This window comes from Myxocyprinus asiaticus, chromosome 6 (genome assembly GCF_019703515.2).
Source record: "Myxocyprinus asiaticus isolate MX2 ecotype Aquarium Trade chromosome 6, UBuf_Myxa_2, whole genome shotgun sequence".
NCBI classification, from domain to species: Eukaryota; Metazoa; Chordata; class Actinopteri; order Cypriniformes; family Catostomidae; genus Myxocyprinus; species Myxocyprinus asiaticus.
In genome coordinates, this window is record NC_059349.1 from 37,191,215 (window position 1) to 37,210,819 (window position 19,605).

General features: G+C 39.9%; 1 protein-coding gene across 1 annotated transcript; it reads left to right on the forward strand.

The window, feature by feature from the left end:
- The first annotated feature begins 733 nt into the window (after positions 1 to 733).
- On the forward strand, positions 734 to 17,386 carry LOC127442215 (ATP-dependent RNA helicase A protein-like). The gene is given in 29 exon segments (XM_051700077.1): positions 734 to 886; positions 3,582 to 3,702; positions 3,803 to 3,943; positions 4,048 to 4,162; positions 4,347 to 4,477; positions 4,726 to 4,874; positions 5,876 to 5,922; positions 6,641 to 6,777; positions 6,864 to 6,953; positions 7,040 to 7,201; positions 7,365 to 7,442; positions 9,365 to 9,556; positions 9,662 to 9,803; positions 9,959 to 10,041; positions 10,147 to 10,303; positions 10,452 to 10,549; positions 10,725 to 10,938; positions 11,067 to 11,161; positions 11,869 to 11,942; positions 13,043 to 13,195; positions 13,341 to 13,501; positions 13,586 to 13,697; positions 13,958 to 14,119; positions 14,238 to 14,365; positions 14,491 to 14,720; positions 14,827 to 14,942; positions 16,490 to 16,690; positions 16,846 to 17,122; positions 17,125 to 17,386. Coding segments are annotated over 28 exon segments (3,885 nt in total). The 5' UTR covers positions 734 to 886; positions 3,582 to 3,591; the 3' UTR covers positions 17,254 to 17,386.
- The last annotated feature ends 2,219 nt before the right edge of the window (positions 17,387 to 19,605 follow it).

Genomic DNA, 19,605 nt, shown 5'->3' on the forward strand with positions numbered 1-19,605 from the left:
CATCTGGCTGTTCAGGCTACATGTGTAAACTTTACTCCACCCAAACAGCGCAACGTCAGCTTGGGGAAAATTTTATACATAACAGCTACTACCGAGAAATTACATAGGACTCACATCTCGCAATATATAATATCAAATAAAGAAAGTATGTAAGTTGTAGGAGAGATAGAACATTTCTATTCATTTATTTGATGCAACTGAATCAAAACACTTGCTGAGTTCGGAATTGCATACTACCCATACTACTCGTACTACTTCTGCCATATCTGTCTATGGCCGAAATAGTAAGGGTAGTATGATAGTATGCAATTTCGAATTCAGCCACTGACAATAAGCGCAGCTGACATGCATGGACTTATCTTAACTACGACAAGCCCAGAGGTGGAAATACACAGCGTGGACACACACGTGCACTGGGCAAAGTCACTTGGAGTCAAATATTAAATCACATCTTTGAAATTCACTGCCATGCATTAGCATAATCAAGGACGTGAACTTTAATTACAACAATGAATTTACATTTGTATTTGTAGCTTTAAGAGCCCTTGTGCACCCCCTGGTGGAGGACCATCATTTTCGTATGGCCACGGTTTTTAGCAAATAACGTTGGCCACCTAATTCTTGTACCCTAAAAAAGAAATACCTATTTTGGTATGGACACATCAAGCTGGTGCCATGCTCTTTAAAATCAATGAACCACAGAATGGTGTGAACATCCTCTGCATCGTGCGAACTCGTAGAAGTGCTGTGAATTTGGGCAGTGCTGCGTCATTTCCGCTTCTGATCTGCACAATGTGCGCATTTTCTCTGTTATGGCGGGTCTTCGTGTAAAGTACACGTTTGTCTGAACATTTTGTGTGTGTTTACAAGAGGGGATAGTTATCAGGTATGAACATTGACCATTATGTCTTTTAATTTGGTTTAAGAGTTAGCAGTTTACTTATGTGAAGTGAATATGTCTGTCCATCCAGTTTTTGTACATATAAAGGTCTGCTAACTAGCTAGCTAATGTTAGCTATTCATTGCGCCAGATTTTTTGCAAACAAATGTCGAGAAACCCGTTTTAGGTGTTTCTATCTGCCTTTTAAATGTATAATATTTCTTGTGTTGACAGGTTAACAAGTTAGCTAGCGCACTATCTAGTTTGGAATCTAGGATATAGTAATTCTTGTGCAGTTAGGCTATAGAATCAGAATTAGCTTGGTTGCCCAGTATGCTTACACATACAAGGAATTTGTCTTAGAAGCTTCCAGTATACAAACAATACAACAAGACAGAGATAATAATAAAAATAAAAAGTGAATAGAAAATCTAAGTATATATACAAATGCACAAGAGGAGAATATATATATGTGTATATATGTGTATATACAGGTGCATCTCAATAAATTAGAATGTCGTGGAAAAGTTCATTTATTTCAGTAATTCAACTCAAATTGTGAAACTCGTGTATTAAATAAATTCAGTGCGCACAGACTGAAGTAGTTTAAGTCTTTGGTTCTTTTAATTGTGATGATTTTGGCTCACATTTAACAAAAATCCACCAATTCACTATCTCAAAAAATTAGAATATGGTGACATGCCAATCAGCTAATCAACTCAAAACACCTGCAAAGGTTTCCTGAGCCTTCAAAATGGTCTCTCAGTTTGGTTCACTAGGCTACACAATAATGGGGAAGACTGCTGATCTGACAGTTGTCCAGAAGACAATCATTGACACCCTTCACAAGGAGGGTAAGCCACAAACATTCATTGCCAAAGAAGCTGGCTGTTCACAGAGTGCTGTATCCAAGCGTGTTAACAGAAAGTTGAGTGGAAGGAAAAAGTGTGGAAGAAAAAGATGCACAACCAACCGAGAGAACCGCAGCCTTATGATTGTCAAGCAAAATCGATTCAAGAATTTGGGTGAACTTCACAAGGAATGGACTGAGGCTGGGGTCAAGGCATCAAGAGCCACCACACACAGACGTGTCAAGGAATTTGGCTACAGTTGTCGTATTCCTCTTTTTAAGCCACTCCTGAACCACAGACAACGTCAGAGGCCTCTTACCTGGGCTAAGGAGAAGAAGAACGGGACTGTTGCCCAGTGGTCCAAAGTCCTCTCTTCAGATGAGAGCAAGTTTTGTATTTCATTTGGAAACCAAGGTCCTAGAGTCTGGAGGAAGGGTGGAGAAGCTCATAGCCCAAGTTGCTTGAAGTCCAGTGTTAAGTTTCCACAGTCTGTGATGATTTGGGGTGCAATGTCATCTGCTGGTGTTGGTCCATTGTGTTTTTTGAAAACCAAAGTCACTGCACCTGTTTACCAAGAAATTTTGGAGCACTTCATGCTTCCTTCTGCTGACCAGCTTTTTAAAGATGCTGATTTCATTTTCCAGCAGGATTTGGCACCTGCCCACACTGCCAAAAGCACCAAAAGTTGGTTAAATGACCATGGTGTTGGTGTGCTTGACTGGCCAGCAAACTCACCAGACCTGAATCCCATAGAGAATCTATGGGGTATTGTCAAGAGGAAAATGAGAAACAAGAGACCAAAAAAATGCAGATGAGCTGAAGGCCACTGTCAAAGAAACCTGGGCTTCCACACCACCTCAGCAGTGCCACAAACTGATCACCTCCATGCCACGCCAAATTGAGGCAGTAATTAAAGCAAAAGGAGCCCCTACCAAGTATTGAGTACATATACAGTAAATGAACATACTTTCCAGAAGGCCAACAATTCACTAAAAATGTTTTTTTTATTGGTCTTATGATGTATTCTAATTTTTTGAGATAGTGAATTGGTGGGTTTTTGTTAAATGTGAGCCAAAATCATCACAATTAAAAGAACCAAAGACTTAAACTACTTCAGTCTGTGTGCATTGAATTTATTTAATACACGAGTTTCACAGTTTGAGTTGAATTACTGAAATACATGAACTTTTCCATGACATTCTAATTTATTGAGATGCACCTGTATGTGTGTGTGTGTACAATATGCAAATCCAAATCTGTTATATACAGAAGCAAGGGAATGTAATGGCAGAAGAGTATGTTGGATCAATATAAATAGACTAAGCTGTGTATTGCACATAATTATTGCTCAATGGGGCAGTTTTAACTGTTCATGAGATGGATAGCCTGAGGAAAAAAACTGTTCCTGTGCCTTACTGTTCTGGTGCTCAGTGCTCTGTAGCATCGGCCCGAAGGCAACAGTTCAAAAAGGTAATGGGCAGGGTGAATGGGGTCCAGAGTGATTTTTCCAGCCCTTTTCCTCACTCTGGAAGTGTATAGTTCTTGAAGGGAGTGTAGGGGCCAACCAATAATCCTCTCAGCAGTCTGAGCGGTCCTTTGTAGTCTTCTGATGTCCGATTTCATAGCTGCACCAAACCAGACAGTTACTGAAGTGCAGAGGACAGACTCAATGACTGCTGAGTAGAACTATACTGTACTACTTGGCATTTAATCTTGGAATCAGTTCTGCATGTTTACATTTATCTCTTATCAGCAGTAAGTGGGTGTTTGCTAATTTTGCCATGTTTTCCTATTGGTTATTGTTATTCTTAAATCATTATGTTTATGTCGTTTATCTAATTCACATACAGGCCTTCAACAATGGCAGACATTAAAAACTTCCTGTATGCTTGGTGTGGGAAAAAGAAGATAACGCCAAACTATGACATCCGAGCAGCTGGAAATAAAAACAGACAGAAGTTCACGTGTGAGGTAAGATTAAGGTGGTACTGTCTCTATGAAATTGTGATTTATTCAGTAGGTGTTTATCTTGTAGCAGGATGTCTGTTTAAAACCATGTTTCTCCTCTCAGGTGCGTGTCGAGGGTTACAATTACATCGGTATGGGAAACTCTACAAACAAGAAGGATGCCCAGTCCAATGCTGCCCGAGATTTTGTGAATTATCTTGTCCGAACAAAAGAGATAAATGCTAATGAAGTTCCTGCTGTAGGGGTCAGCACAGCATCTACGTTTATGAACATTTCTCTTTGCTTTTAACCTACATCTCTGTTGTGTGGTGTTGGGTAAAGGTCTCATTTTGAGTGTGTTATTTTCAGGTCAGTGTGCCTGATGGAGGAAATGAAGAAGGTGGTGGGTTTGGAAATCTCCCATCCAGCTGTCCACTACCTCCACATCTGGCTGTGAAAATTGAACCAAGTGATGGACCTAATGGTATGTAACGATAGTTACTACAGCAGAAATGGAATATGACACTGATTTAGGAGATTGTGCAGGCTTCAACTGAGCATTGATGACCATTCAAGTATCATGAATTGACACAATAGTTTTATTTATTTACATGAGACATTGACTATAAAGGAACTGTTCTAATGCTGAAGTTCTTCCCGTGTCTCAGAACCTCAGCGTTCTGCAACTGTCCGTGGAGTCACTGGTTTGGGCTACTCAGGCTTTGGTAATGCTCAGTGGGAGCGAGGAGCTAACCTGCAGGAGTACTACTCCAAGAGAGATGACCAGGAAGCCAAAGCCGTAGGTCCTCATCAGATCAAATACTGAGTCAAGAAAAAGATGTTAAAAATTGTGGTTTATTGTACTGTATGTTTTGGCAAGTGTAGAGGTCATCTTGGTGTTCCATGCATACAGAAAACGAACATACATTGCATAGTATACATACAGAAGTAGAATGAGTAGTACCAAGGTAGTATGTTATTTTGAACATAGCCATAGTATAGAATTGAGAAAGTTTGTAATGACTCTTAATATTTTACTTCTCCAAGACCTTAGAATCGGAGGAGGTTGATCTGAACGCTGGCCTGCATGGGAACTGGACTCTGGACAATGCAAAGGCTCGTCTGAACCAGTTTTTTCAGAAGGAGAAAAACCAAACCGACTACAAATATAGTCAAGTGGGACCTGATCACAACAGGTTAGCATGTCCTCATCAAATACAATCATTCACTACTACAACTTAGTTTTTAAGTAATTTTTCATTATATCCATTCAACCTGCTTTTTACATATGTATTCATTTGTTGCCTAAGGTTTTTAAGTATTCACTTGATCTACCTAATCAAAAAATATATAGACTTTGCATTTAAAAGTAACATTGAGGGTTTGTTTTTCTGCTGGACTGAAATAATGACAGAGAACTCCTTGATGTGCATCTAACCTCAAGGAGATCTCAGAGAACATTGACAGCCTCCTTTTGGAAGTTCCATTACAGTATATGTGTCATATATGGGTTAATCTCATGAAACCTATGAAAAACATGTTCGGGTCACATTTCATCCTACAATCGAAAGATATTAGAAACTAGATATTTAAGCAAATTATATTTGTTTAAAGTGTCATTAAATTTGTCACAAATTTCTAAAGTCCTAAAAAATACTCTTCATTTTCTGTATGCAACATAGAATTTTGTTTTTCTCTTTATTTTGGGTTTAAATGTGACCTGGTCATGTTTTCGTGAGATGAACCCACACATTCTCTTTATGTAATCTAGAGGAAGGACAATAGAGATGCCAGAAATCACAACCTTACATTGGGACAAACATGTGACATGACTTAGGCTGCACTAAGAGGTCACATGGTGCAGTCTGTGATTGGATGAATCTAGAGGCAAAGTAATGTCTGGTTGTGATTTCTGGTGTCCATCAGGGGTCGAGGCCTCCATGACCAAGAGAGGAAATAACTCCCTCTTAAAAGTCTGGCAGAAAAACACACCTGCTGAAGATTGGGTTATTCTGTACACACCCTGCGCTGAAATGTTACTGTTGAACTCGTGCTGTCCAGTTAAGAGGTCAGTCTGTGGAGTGTACATTTGTATTTTTGTTGTGTTCACCATTGTTGTAAGCTTGTGAAGTTTTAAAGACCTATGAACAGAATGTTATGTCCAGCCAGCTCGATTTTATGTCTTGCTTTATTTTAGGAGTTTTATAGCTGAGATGACACTCTTCGTGAGACAACTGGGTAGAAGTAAGTACCAATTTAAAGTACTTTACAGTAGTGATTGAGTAATATCAGTCAGGCCGATTAATCGGCCACAATTAATTTAAAAATTATCGCCCAATAATTGGCTTTGCTGATTATCAGAAATGTTCATTTCTCTTTGTCATTTCCAAAATGTACTGACAGATTTGTCATTTTATAATAAACAGTTCTCATTTGCTGTTACTGAATTTTTGTTTGTATAAACCGTATTAAATGTATCGGCCGTCATCCACCTTGCTCTCTAGATATCGGAATCCACATCAGCCATTGAAAAACCCAAATCGGTTGACCACTACCACCTTCTACAAAATACATTTTTATGCCAAACAAGGCTGTGGGGCAGTAATGTGGAAAAGTATCATACTGACAGTCTGTCACAGTTTGGCTTTTCACACTACGCTTAAACCCAGTTTATCATCTTTCAGAGTCAGGTTCTTTATCCCCGCTACCTGATTGGTTCCTAGAATGTTAACCCAGGTCTTACAAATGTACTTTGTGAAAAATCGATACCTGAATACCCAGAATTAATTCCTAACTCAGGGTAAGGTAAGTATGAAACAAGGTAACCCAGGATTTCATTTACCCAGGGTTAAGAATGACCCAGGGTGAACAATTTCAAGTGTGAAAAGCCCTATTATTGACAGTTTACATCAACAAAGAAAGTCTTATCCTTGCTAATGCTGCCCTACTACTACTTCTTCAGAGATTTTTGCCCGTGAGCATGGTTCTAATAAGAAGCTGGCTGCCCAGTCTTGTGCGCTGTCTCTTGTCCGTCAGCTTTACCATTTGGGGGTTATAGAATCCTACACAGGGCAGACCAAGAAGAAAGAGGGAGAAAGTGTGAGTTCAGCAGTCCAAATCAACTATCTTGGGCTTCCTTTATGTTTACTGACTCTTCAAACTGCCTATTTTTGTTGGTATGACAGGTGGATGTATATGAAGTGAATCTTGGTGATGATCTTCAGCATCAAGTGCAAAGTTTGGTGCAGGAACTTGCCATCCAAATCCCTCCACCTGTAAGTACATTTTAAAAACTCAAGTATCAGTAGTATGACGTAAGAATCATATGCGCTAAAGAACTTTGTTTTTTGTCCTGTTCTAGCCTCAGGACCCCAACAGTCCGGTTTCTCTGGTGCAGGGGAAGTTGGCTCACTTTGAGCCTTCACAGAGGCAGAGCATGGCAGGGGTGGTGCCATGGTCTCCTCCCCAGGTCAACTGGAACCCCTGGACCAGTAGCAATATCGATGAAGGACCCCTGGCATTTGTGAGTCTTCAGTTCTACATTAGTATTTTTATTAAGTAGTTGAATGTAAGCCATTGAGTTCCATGTGATATGGTATACTTCATACAACTGACTTTTGTGGACTTATTGTAATACCCATCGCATTCCTCCAACGTTTTGACAACTCTGATCACCTGCTTTGCAGTGCACCCCAGAACAGATCAGTGGAGACCTGCAACATGAGCTCAACTATCAACTCGAGCAGGACAAGAACCTGCAGACGGTGAACAAAAAAAGCTCTTACTCTCTCCATGATATTAAAATAAGTGTTTTATTCAGTGTCTGTTAGCTTTTAGGCCAGTTATATGCTAGTGTTCTCCTTTAAGTTTTATTATTTGTTTTCTTCTGGAAAAATGGACCAAAAATGTTAATGGTGTCTTCTGCTCACAGGCATATATACACATTTTTGTCTAATAAAATGGTGTCATGGTTGTGTGGGGCTGTGATATAAGCCAAAGTTCATAAAAATGATCATACACCTTTGGAATAGTCACTTTTTTGTCTTGCAGCCTGAAATCAAAAAAATGTTCCAGCTTTATTTACAAAATGCAATAGTTCCAAAAATGTATAAAAGATGAAAAACTAGAATAACAGGGTTTGAAAAGTGCTCATACCCCCTGGATTTAATACATCGTAGAGCTACCTTTTGCTTTAATGACAGCCATTAGTCTGTTTGGATATGTCTCTACTTGCTTTTCGGACCTAGATTGGGGGATATTTGCCAATTCTTCTGTGCAGAATTGTATGAGTTCAGTCAAATTTTGGGGTGAGCGGCGATGGACTGCTCTCTTCAAGTCCATCCACAGGTTTTCTATTGGATTTAGGTCAGGGCTCTGACTTGGCCACTTAAGGACTTTGACCTTCCTATCCTTCAAACACTGAGTTGTTGTTTTTGGCGGTGTGTTTAGGGTCATTGTCGTGCCTTAAAGGTGAACCTCCTGCCCATCTTCAGTTGTCGAGCAGAGGCCCCCAGGTTTTCCTTAAGAATTTGGTTGTACATGGCAGCATCCACACCATGTTGTGTTTGGTGTTCTCCAAATATAACGCTTGGAGTTCAGTCTAAAAAGTTCAATTTTTGTCTCATCTGACCATGCAGGATTCTAATGCCATGTGGCAAAAGGTTTTATGGATCAATGAGACAAATATTTCCTAACCCTAACTCCAAGCACTATTTTTGTAGAAAACCAAACACGGCACACCGCCCAGAACATACCATTCCTACTCTGAAGCATGGTAGTGGCAACATTATGTTGAGAGGGTGTTTATCTTCAGCTGGGACTGGGCAATTGTGTAGAATTTAAGGGAAAATGGATGCTGCCATGTACACCCAAATTCATGAAGAATATGTGGCCCTCTGATCGTCAACTGAAGATGGGCAAGTGGTTCACCTTTCAGAACGACAGTGACCCTAAACACACTGCCAAAAAACAATCCAGTGGCATAAGGATAGAAAGGTCAAAGTCCTTGAGAGGCCAAGTCAAAGCCCTGACCTAAATCCAAAAGAATACCTGTGGATGAACTTGAAGAGAGCAGTCCTTCACCACTCACCCCACAGTTTGACTGAACTCGAACAATTCTGCTAGAAAGAATGGAAAGAATTCCCTAATCTAGTGCACGAAGCTAGTAGAGACATATCCAAACAGCCTGATGGCTGTCATTAAACCAAAAGGTAGCTCTATGAAGTATTAAATCCAGGGATATGATCCCTTTTCAAACCATGTTATTCTAGTTTTCCATCTTTTGTACATTTTGGAATGTTACCTTTTTTTTCCCCATTACAATTTGTAAATTAATCTAGTAAAAAAAGTTTTAATAGGTTTTGATTTCAGTCTGTAAGACAAAAAAGTGACTATTCCAAAGGGGTATGATGATTTTCTATATGCACTGTTGTAGCGTCAACTTCAGTCACGGCATCCAAAGTCACTCAGCCTGGAAGCCCATATTTCAAATAAGTTCAGTGAGCATTATTCCCTAAGTGAGGATTTTAAAAGTAGACATAAAATGCCAATGTATAACCACAGGAGAAATAATAGTTGTGTACATTTAGAATGTCAAAAAATTGACAAGGATAGGTTGTTATGCTTTATATACAGTGTTTTGGTCCTCTGAGGTCAACTTGCAGCTTGTTCTCCTGGTCTACTGCAGATTCTTTCGGAGCGAAATAACCTGCCAGTGAAGAACTTTGAAGAACAAATCATGTCCGCCATCCACAATAACTCCGTGGTCATCATTCGTGGAGCTACAGGCTGTGGAAAGACCACCCAAGTTCCTCAGTACATCTTGGACGAGTTCATACATGGAGGCAGGGCTGCTGAATGCAATATTATTGTTACGCAGGTGAGTCAAGTACAAAGAGCTGTTCTGTTGAAGAAGTCCCATTGTGTGCTCCGTCAGCACTCATATAGTATTATATTGTGACCCTGCTACTGCTTATTCTCCTAGCCGAGACGGATCAGTGCCGTGTCAGTGTCAGAACGTGTGTCTTTTGAGAGAGGAGAGGAGGTGGGAAAAAGCTGTGGCTACAGTGTGCGCTTTGAGTCTGTCCTACCCAGACCTCACGCTAGCATCCTCTTCTGCACAGTTGGTATGTTTCACTTCTTAATCTCTTACTGCTGCATGCTCACAAAGTCTGTCCTTTGGTATTCAGAACATATCGCACTGTAACAGGCTTTGATCCTGAGAAAGATAATTGTATGATATGACATAGACAGTGCCCATAAACTTCCTGTTTATTCTCAGGTGTGTTGCTAAGGAAGCTCGAATCTGGTATCCGTGGCATCAGTCATGTGATTGTGGATGAAATCCATGAGAGGGACTTAAATGTAAGTTTGACGTTGACATACCAATTTAATCATAATAGATTATGCCATTATTCCGGCTGTTATCTGACAATTGACAATCATGTTTTTGTGTCTGTGGCTCTCCAGACTGATTTCTTGTTGGTAGTGTTGAGAGATGTAATCCAGGCCTACCCTGATGTGCGCATCATCCTTATGTCTGCCACCATTGACACCACCATGTTTAGAGAATACTTTTTTAACTGTCCTATCATCGAGGTGCATGGACGTGCACATTCCGTACAAGGTCAGTAAGCTTTGTTTTCACAATGCACTGTATTATAATGCCATTTTACAGTACTTTAATATTAACATCAAGTAATGGATTAAGTATTTTAATATAAATATTAATTAAAATATTAACATAAATATGAATTTTTCTTTAATATTTCTAGATTATTTTCTGGAAGACTGCATCCAGATAACCCAGTTTGTACCACCACCTATGGATAGGAAGAAAAAAGATAAGGATGAAGATGGTGGAGAGGAAGAGGTACTTGAAAAATAAGATGCATAAAAACTCCTGGGGTCAAATTGCCACCAGTGATTTCCATAGAATTACTTGTGCATTATCGGTATTTACAGTAGGTGGCAGGTGTATTCGGGATAATGTACCTAAAAGCAAACCTTGAAATTCTTGGTGTTTAATATTTCTGTCTCGTCTCTAGGTGAACTGTAATGTTATCTGCGGACCGGAGTATACTCCAGAGACCAAGCGTGCCATGTCTCAGCTGAATGAGAAGGAAACTCCATTTGAGCTGATAGAGGCTTTGCTGAAGTACATTGAAACACTGCAAGTGCCTGGAGCTGTGCTGGTCTTCCTGCCAGGCTGGAACCTCATCTATTCCATGCAGAAACATTTGGAGATGAACCCGCACTTTGGTCTGTAATTTAACGTTTCTTTGATTATACTTGAGCCTGAATTTACATCACTAAGACTGCCCATCCAAATGTTTTGACTTCATCAACTGTTCATTGTAGTGATTCCTCCCATGTGGTGTCTGTCTCAGGTGGTCATCATTACAAAATTCTGCCCCTCCACTCTCAGATCCCCAGGGAGGAACAGAGGAGAGTGTTTGAACCTGTCCCTGATGGTGTGACTAAGGTTTGTAGAATGTTTTTTTTACTGTTTTAGAATTTCACTAGTGCTGTCAGTCAATTAAAATATTTAATCACCATTAATCGAAATTAATATATATATATATATACTTTTGTCGCCTGTCAAAATGCATTTAGTTCCTTCTTACAAAAGAAAACCATATGTAACAATGTTTTATAAAAAATTTTAGTAAACAGTATTCTACAATATAAAGACAGAAATTCACTAAAATTCACCAAAGTCTGTGTGGAAGGTTGACTAATTGAAAGAATTAGTCCCCATAGTATTCATTGCAATGGGCATAAACTCTCATACTCCACTATAATAATCATGGCTATCCACATTGCTACAGCAGTCGTGAAGTGGCATTTACATGATTTGCGTCATGAATGCAGCTTTTCTAGGTCCCATCTGGTTTTGTTTTGTAAAAACAAATACAGGTCAGTACATTCTCCAACACTTGATTGTTGACACAATCACTGTTGTGTGTGTGTTTGTAGAGTGTGCATCAGTGTAATGACCCTTGAGGCCCAGACACATTGCAAAGTTTCTGCCCTATTTCAACTAGTTTTCAAATCCTAAATGTGTTTATCGTGATTAAGAAGAATTAGCACGTTAAACGTTAATCGCATGCATTAACACATTCATTTTGACCGTTCTAAAATTCACACAGTCTTATGGATTTATACCTGACATTTTGCAAACAACTACAGGTGATTTTGTCCACCAACATCGCAGAGACCAGCATCACCATCAACGATGTGGTCTTCGTCATCGACTCCTGCAAGTAAGTGATTCATTTAATTCATGTACTGGGTTCCCACGGTCATGGAAAACTTGGTTTCAGTTCTTTTCAAGAAATTTGTGTATCACAAAGCAGTTGAAATTATTCTTTTGAAAATCGGTCTTAAAGGTGCACCAGGTAAGTTTTTGCAATGAATAGCATTTTTTAGAAATATGTTGAAAATGATGTACACTCACATGAGATGAAGACTCCAGTCATATCAGTAACCCTATAAAAGCTGTTTAATTTTACATGGAGCGGGTCACCCCCTCATGGGCGCTGCCATGTTGACAACACATGACACTGTGTCATGCAGTTGACTGAGATACTACCAGTACTATAGTGCTTTCAGCCAATGCTAAACAGAATGAGAGCAAGTGAAGAGATAAAATGTCTAAACAAGAAGTCCTTGCTTATGTAATGAAACAAACCACTACTACCTGTAGCTCTTACGGCTAAACGGCGCAACATCAAATGCCAAGTGTGACGGCAGTCTTCAGCCCGGCAGAGAGCAATCAAGTCGCGGCTGCACGGTCACAGTTCAGTGCACAACGCTCAAATCTTTTGGATTAAATCCAAGAATGTCCATAGAAGCAATGTGTGTAGTATGGGAAAAACACATTTAAAAAGTAACAAAACAGAAGATAAACAAACATCTTTGGTGTAAAGCGGCAGCGTTTAGTAAACAAACTTCCAGTATCTAGGACAATGGGTGTCAGTATTGAATCCAAAACCACAAGTACTGCAGGGAACAATGGGATGAGTAAGAGCCAGCTTAAATCTTACTTGGTGCACCTTTTAATTAAAATTATATTTAAAAAGAAAAATCTGTATCCAGTAATTATAAATGCCTGGTAAGGTCATGGAAAAGTCATGTAATTTAATTTGTCAAAAAGGGTGGGAACCCTGAATTACTCATTGTGTGCAATCTATATAAATGTATAATTAAAAAAAAATTATAATTTTAAGGAATAACTGAAAAATTCATAGAAAAATCATGGAAATTCATTGGTCAAAAGGTGTTGAAAAAAGCTGCATTTATTTTTTTCCACTACGTGCTCTTCAAATCTTTACACAAATGGGAAAACATTTGTTTCTTGTAGGCAGAAAGTGAAGTTGTTCACCTCTCACAACAACATGACAAACTACGCCACAGTGTGGGCCTCCAAGACCAACCTTGAGCAGAGGAAGGGACGAGCTGGTCGAGTCAGACCAGGCTTCTGCTTTCACCTGTGCAGCAGAGCTCGTTTTGACAAGTATGAATTGTCACAGAATTGGCCTTTTACTTGTTTCAGTACAATACATTTTCATTTATCAATAATGTAATTAAATCCAGTTAAGAAAAACAAGCTGTGCTCCAAAAAAAAAGAAATGCTGATGATTGCCATGATTGTATTGCAGACTAGAGACCCACTTGACTCCAGAAATCTTCCGCACACCACTGCATGAGGTGGCCCTCAGCATTAAGCTACTAAGACTGGGTGCCATTGGGCAGTTCCTTTCCAAAGCTATTGAGCCCCCTCCATTGGATGCTGTTATTGAGGCAGAACATACACTTAGAGGTACAGTTAATATTCAGTTTCATAGCAGTGCAGTTAATGCTTAATATTGCATTCGTTTTGTAATGATGTTCTGTTGTTCCCCAGAGTTGGATGCTTTAGACTGTAACGATGAGCTGACTCCACTGGGACGCATTCTGGCTAAACTCCCAATAGAACCTCGTCTGGGAAAGATGATGATCATGGGATGCATCTTTAAGTAAGAGTTTGTTTTTTCCTAGCCTTGGCTGTTGGAATTTTGAAATGAGCAAATCTCACGAAACCTGTCAAGATCATATTTAACCCAAAATTAAAAGAAATGCAAATTTAGCAAAATGCACAATCAATTGTATAAATAAGTTGTATATTTGTTTTGTAGTCTAAAATGTGACCTGGGCATGTTTTTGTGAGGTTCACATATTATATATAAATATAGTGCATTGTATTTACTCAGTGCATGTGTTGGTGCTTTTTTTTTAGTGTTGGAGATGCAGTATGCACCATCTCAGCAGCATCCTGTTTCCCTGAGCCCTTCATCAATGAGGGCAAACGCCTCGGCTTCGTCCATAGGAACTTTGCTGGGACACGTTTCTCAGACCACGTGGCTTTACTCTCTGTCTTTCAGGCCTGGGATGAAGTCAGGTGGGTCATAAGGAGACAGCACTGTTCCAATTGGACATTTCCACATTTAGTCTTCTAATTTGTTAGAGGAGTATCAAGTTAAACGGATTCAGATTCTTCTGTGTTACGTTGTATTCAGAATGGGTGGTGAGGATGCAGAAATCAGGTTTTGTGAGCACAAGAGGCTGAACATGCCAACTTTGAGGATGACCTGGGAGGCCAAGGTTCAGCTGAAAGATATCCTTGTTAACGTGGGCTTTCCTGAAGGTTTACCAGTGTTTCTTGACTCTTTTATGTGCCATATTGTTTGGTGTTGTGGTGCTATTTATTGTAACCCTCAGTGTAATTTGAGATGCTGATTTAATTTTTTTTATCTTAACCCTTGCCTTTAGAGTGCCTCATGAATCAAATGTTTAACAATGTGGGACCAGACAATAACTTGGATGTGGTGATCTCTTTGCTGACATTTGGCTCTTACCCCAATGTGTGTTACCACAAAGAGAAAAGGAAGATCCTAACCACAGAGGGCCGAAATGCTCTCATTCACAAATCCTCAGTCAACTGTCCTTTCAGCAACCATGATATGGCTTACCCATCTCCCTTCTTTGTCTTTGGGGAAAAGGTTAGTTTGAGACTCTTTATATTATAATTTAAGTGTCAACTTCAAATTATAGTTTTATTTAGCTGTTTATATTTTACTTAAATTAATACATTTTAATTAAATTCAGATCCGAACCCGAGCCATCTCAGCCAAAGGAATGACTCTTGTCAGCCCTCTTCAGCTTATTCTTTTTGGCTCAAAGAAGATCACCTCCAATGGGGAAATTGTTGAGCTTGATGACTGGTAAGTGTTTCATAAAGTTAAACCACAAACAAAAAATATACAGTACTGTGCAAATATCTTAGGCACATAAGATGTTTAACAAAAACATTTGTCTTTAGATTATTTATATATTCAGCTTTAGTGTGTCAACAGGAAATCAAAATTTTAGACTCCCAAACATTACTTTTGCAAATAGAATAGAAGAACAGGGAGCCCTGCAACAGATGGCAGGGCCCCCACAAAATCCCCCATTAAACATTGAGTCAGTCTGGGATTACATGAAGAGACCGAAGCAATTGAGACAACCTAAATATATAGAATTAAATAGATGAATTCTCCAAGAAGCTTGGTACATCCTATCTGCCAACAACCAAGAAAATCTGTGTCCAGGTGTACCTAGGAGAATTCGTGCTGTTTTGAAAGCAAAGGTATTTGAAATACCAAATACTGAATTGGCTTTTTTATGTTTTTATAATTGATAAATGAAAAGTATTTATGGCATTATTTTTTAAGACATCCTCACTATGCAACATTTTTCACAAGTGTCTAAAACTTTTGCAGAGTACTGTATAGTCCTCCAGTATTCCTAGGTTTATAACCATAGTTAATATTGAGCAGATGGTTTTTATCCAAAGCACAGGGTTCCCACGGTCATGGAAAATTCTGAAATAGTGGGGATTTTTAAAATAGTGTTTTTCCGGGCATGGGGTAAGATCTTAAAATTAATGGAAAAATCATCACAATTTCTCACTGGCTAGGTATTACTCTTATGTAAAGTAAAATGTGCTCTCAACCCATAGTAGTGTCTGATTTATGAGCACATTTATATTGATTTTTGAGCAAAAAAATTATTTTGCGTTGATTTTTAAAGGGGTAGTTCACCTAAAATAAAAAAAAATTCTCTCATCATTTACTCACCCTTATGCCATCCCAAATGTGTATGACTTTCTTCTGCAGAACACAAATGAAGATTTTTAGAAGAATATTTCAGCTCTGTAGGTCCATACAAGTAAATGGTGACCAGACCTTTGAAGCTCCAAAAAGCACAAAGGCAGCATAAAAGTAGTCCATATGACTCCAGTGGTTAAATCTGTCTTTAGAAGCGATCTGATAGGTGTGTGTAAGAAACAGATAAATATTTAAGTCCTTTTTTTACTATAAATCTCCAATTTATATATTGATCTGTTTCTCACCCAAAGCGATTGCATCACTTCAGAAGACATATATTAAACCACTGGAGTCGTATGGATTACTTTTATGCTGCCTTTGTGATTTTTGGAGCCTCAAATGTCTGGTCACCATTCACTTGCATTGAAAGGACCTACAAAGCTGAGATATTTTTAAAAATCTTCATTTGTGTTTTGCAGAAGAAAGTCATACACATCTGGGATGGCTTGAGGTTGAGTACATTTTTGGGTGAACTATCTCCTTAACAAACTGATCCAAAGGAGTCATTAGAGAATCAGTCTGAATTGAACTGCTTTATTAAAAATAATACTTATCCAGTTGAATAAGACAAGTGAACAAGTCAAATCCTTGTTCATCAAGACAATCCTTTTCTTGTGTAGGATCAAATTAAAGATTCCCCATGATATAGCTGGTGGTGTGGCAGCCCTGAGGGCAGCTATGGAAGCCCTAGTGGTGGAGGTGACCAAAGACCCAGAATACATCAGAAATTTGGATCCACTCAATGAGCGCTTGCTGAACGTCATACGGCTTGTGTCTAGACCATCGTCAGCGGGCATCAACCTGATGGCCACTAACCAACGGTGAGACCTCCATGCATTAAGTTATTTGGCCTATTTAGGATAAAGGCCAATACAGTAGGTGTGAAAGAGTGCTTTTTGAAATTGAGAAAGTTGCCTTTATTCCCATTTTACTGCTTTCTTTGTGAATGGAATTCATTTATATGTGTTTTATACAGCTTTGGAGATGGGCCACGGCCACCCAAGATGGCCCGTACTGACTTCGGAGGGGGTGGAGAGTTCAGGGGCCGAGGCAGAGGAGGATACAGGGGAGGTGGTGGCGATGGTGGATCCTGGTCTGGTGGAGGGTACAGAGGAGGTGGAGGCTACCAGGGTGGTGGAGGCGGCTTTAGAGGGTCGGGAGGATATCGTGGTGGGGGTGGATACAGGGGATCTGGAGGATACAGGGGGGGTGGTGGTGGTGGATACAGAGGGGGTGGTGGTGGTGGATACAGGGGGGAGGTGGTGGTGGTGGTGGTGGATACAGGGGGGGTGGGGGTGGTGGTGGTGGTGGATACAGGGGGGGTGGAGGAAATGGAGGGAGGGGATTCAGAGGAGGCTGGGGAGGAAATAGAGGTGGCTTTTAAAGCTGGATGTCTGAGCATGTGTCCATGATTACGAGTACCATTATGGGGGTATTAAAGTATGTTTATGTTTAGTTGTTGTCACTTTTTTTAATTGCTCATTCTCTTGATTAAAACTTCTCAAACTGTTCTTTAATGTTATTTGTTTGTGTTTTGTTTTTTTATAAAATAATGAAAAATACTATGTTCATACTGCCAACTACTAGCGGTTGTTACCAGTGTTTTTGGTGGACCCCCCCCCCAAATGCATGACTGTATTTATTTCCACATTTATTTTATACATTTATTCCCACAATTAATTATTTGCACATTTATTCCCACATTTATTTATTCTGTAAGTTATTTATTTATACTTTCATTTGTATGGTAATGAGGCGGTGAGGTTTGTACTTCAGACAAAGTAATCAGGTTTAGAGTGCCCCAGAGTGGAGCTTGGAGGCCACCGTGACAATCTTGTTGTCCAAATAGGGAATGAATGATCTCTATTGAATGAATGACTTGGAGGTGGTCAATATTACCAAAATCTTATCACTGTTTGAGTCATTTCATATCTTGGTGACTGTGCCTAGAATAACCACACCTGTACATACTCTTTTTGAAATCCAATCCATCTGGGATTCGGCAGAAAATCTTGACAGACAATCTGAAAAGAAACAGCAACTGCAACAGTTCTGATACCGTGACCATACTACAGAGTCCGAACTCAGTATGAAACCGTTAATCTAATAACATGTAGCTCACCATATACAGTGCATCCGGAAGGTATTCACAGCGCTTCACTTTTTCCACATTTTGTTATGTTACAGCCTTATTCCAAAATGGATTAAATTCATTATTTTCCTCAAAATTCTACAAACAATACCCCATAATGACAATGTGAAAGAAGTTTGTTTGAAATCTTTGCAAATTTATTAAAAATAAAAAACGAAAAAAATCACATGTACATAAGTATTCACAGCCTTTGCCATGACACTCAAAATTGAGCTCAGGTGCATCCTGTTTCCACTGATCATCCTTGAGATGTTTCTACAACTTGATTGGAGTCCACCTGTGGTAAATTCAGTTGATTGGACATGATTTGGAAAGGCACACACCTGTCTATATAAGGTCCCACAGTTAACAGTGCATGTCAGAGCACAAACCAAGCCATGAAGTCCAAGGAATTGTCTGTAGACCTTCGAGACAGGATTGTATCGAGGCACAGATCTTGGGAAGGGTACAGAAAAATTTCTGCAGCATTGAAGGTCCCAGTGAGCACAGTGGCCTCCATCATCTGTAAATGGAAGAAGTTTGGAACCACCAGGACTCTTCCTAGAGCTGGCAGCCTGGCCAAACTGAGCGATCGGGGGAGAAGGGCCTTAGTCAGGGAGGTGTCCAAGAACCCGATGGTCACTCTGACAGAGCTCCAGCGTTTCTCTGTGGAGAGAGGAGAACCTTCCAGAAGAACAACCATCTCTGCAGCACTCCACCAATCAGGCGTGTATGGTAGCGTGGCCAGACGGAAGCCACTCCTCAGTAAAAGGCACATGATAGCCCGCCTGGAGTTTGCCAAAAGTCACCTGAAGGACTCTCAGACCATGAGAAACAAACAAAATTTTCTGGTCTGATGAAACAAAGATTGAACTCTTTGGCCTGAATGGCAAGCGTCTTGTCTGGAGGAAACCAGGCACCACTCATCACCTGGCCAATTGCATCCCTACAGTGAAGCATGGTGGTGGCAGCATCATGCTGTGGGGATGTTTTTCAGCGGCAGGAACTGGGAGACTAGTCAGGATTGAGAGAAAGATGAATGCAGCAATGTACAGAGACATCCTTGATGAAAACCTGCTCCAGAGCGCTCTGGACCTCAGACTGGGGCGAAGGTTCATCTTCCAGCAGGACGACGACCCTAAGCACACAGCCAAGATAACAAAGGAGTGGCTACGGGACAACTCTGAATGTCCTTGAGAATGTCTGGAGAGATCTGAAAGTGGCTGTGCACCAACACTCCCCATCCAATCTGATGGAGCTTGAGAGGTCCTGCAAAGAAGAATGGGAGAAACTGCCCAAAAATAGGTGTGCCAAGCTTGTGGCATCATACTCAAAAAGACTTGAGGCTGTAATTGGTGCCAAAGGTGCTTCAACAAAGTATTGGTCAAAGGCTGTGTGTGTGTGGTGTGGGGGGTTTTTAATAAATTTGCAAAGATTTCAAACAAACTTCTTTCACATTGTCATTATGGGGTATTGTTTGTAGAATTTTGAGGAAAACAATTAATTTAATCCATTTTGGAATAAGGCTGTAACATAACAAAATGTGGAAAAAGTGAAGCGCTGTGAATACTTTCCGGATGCACTGTGTATATATATGTATTATTC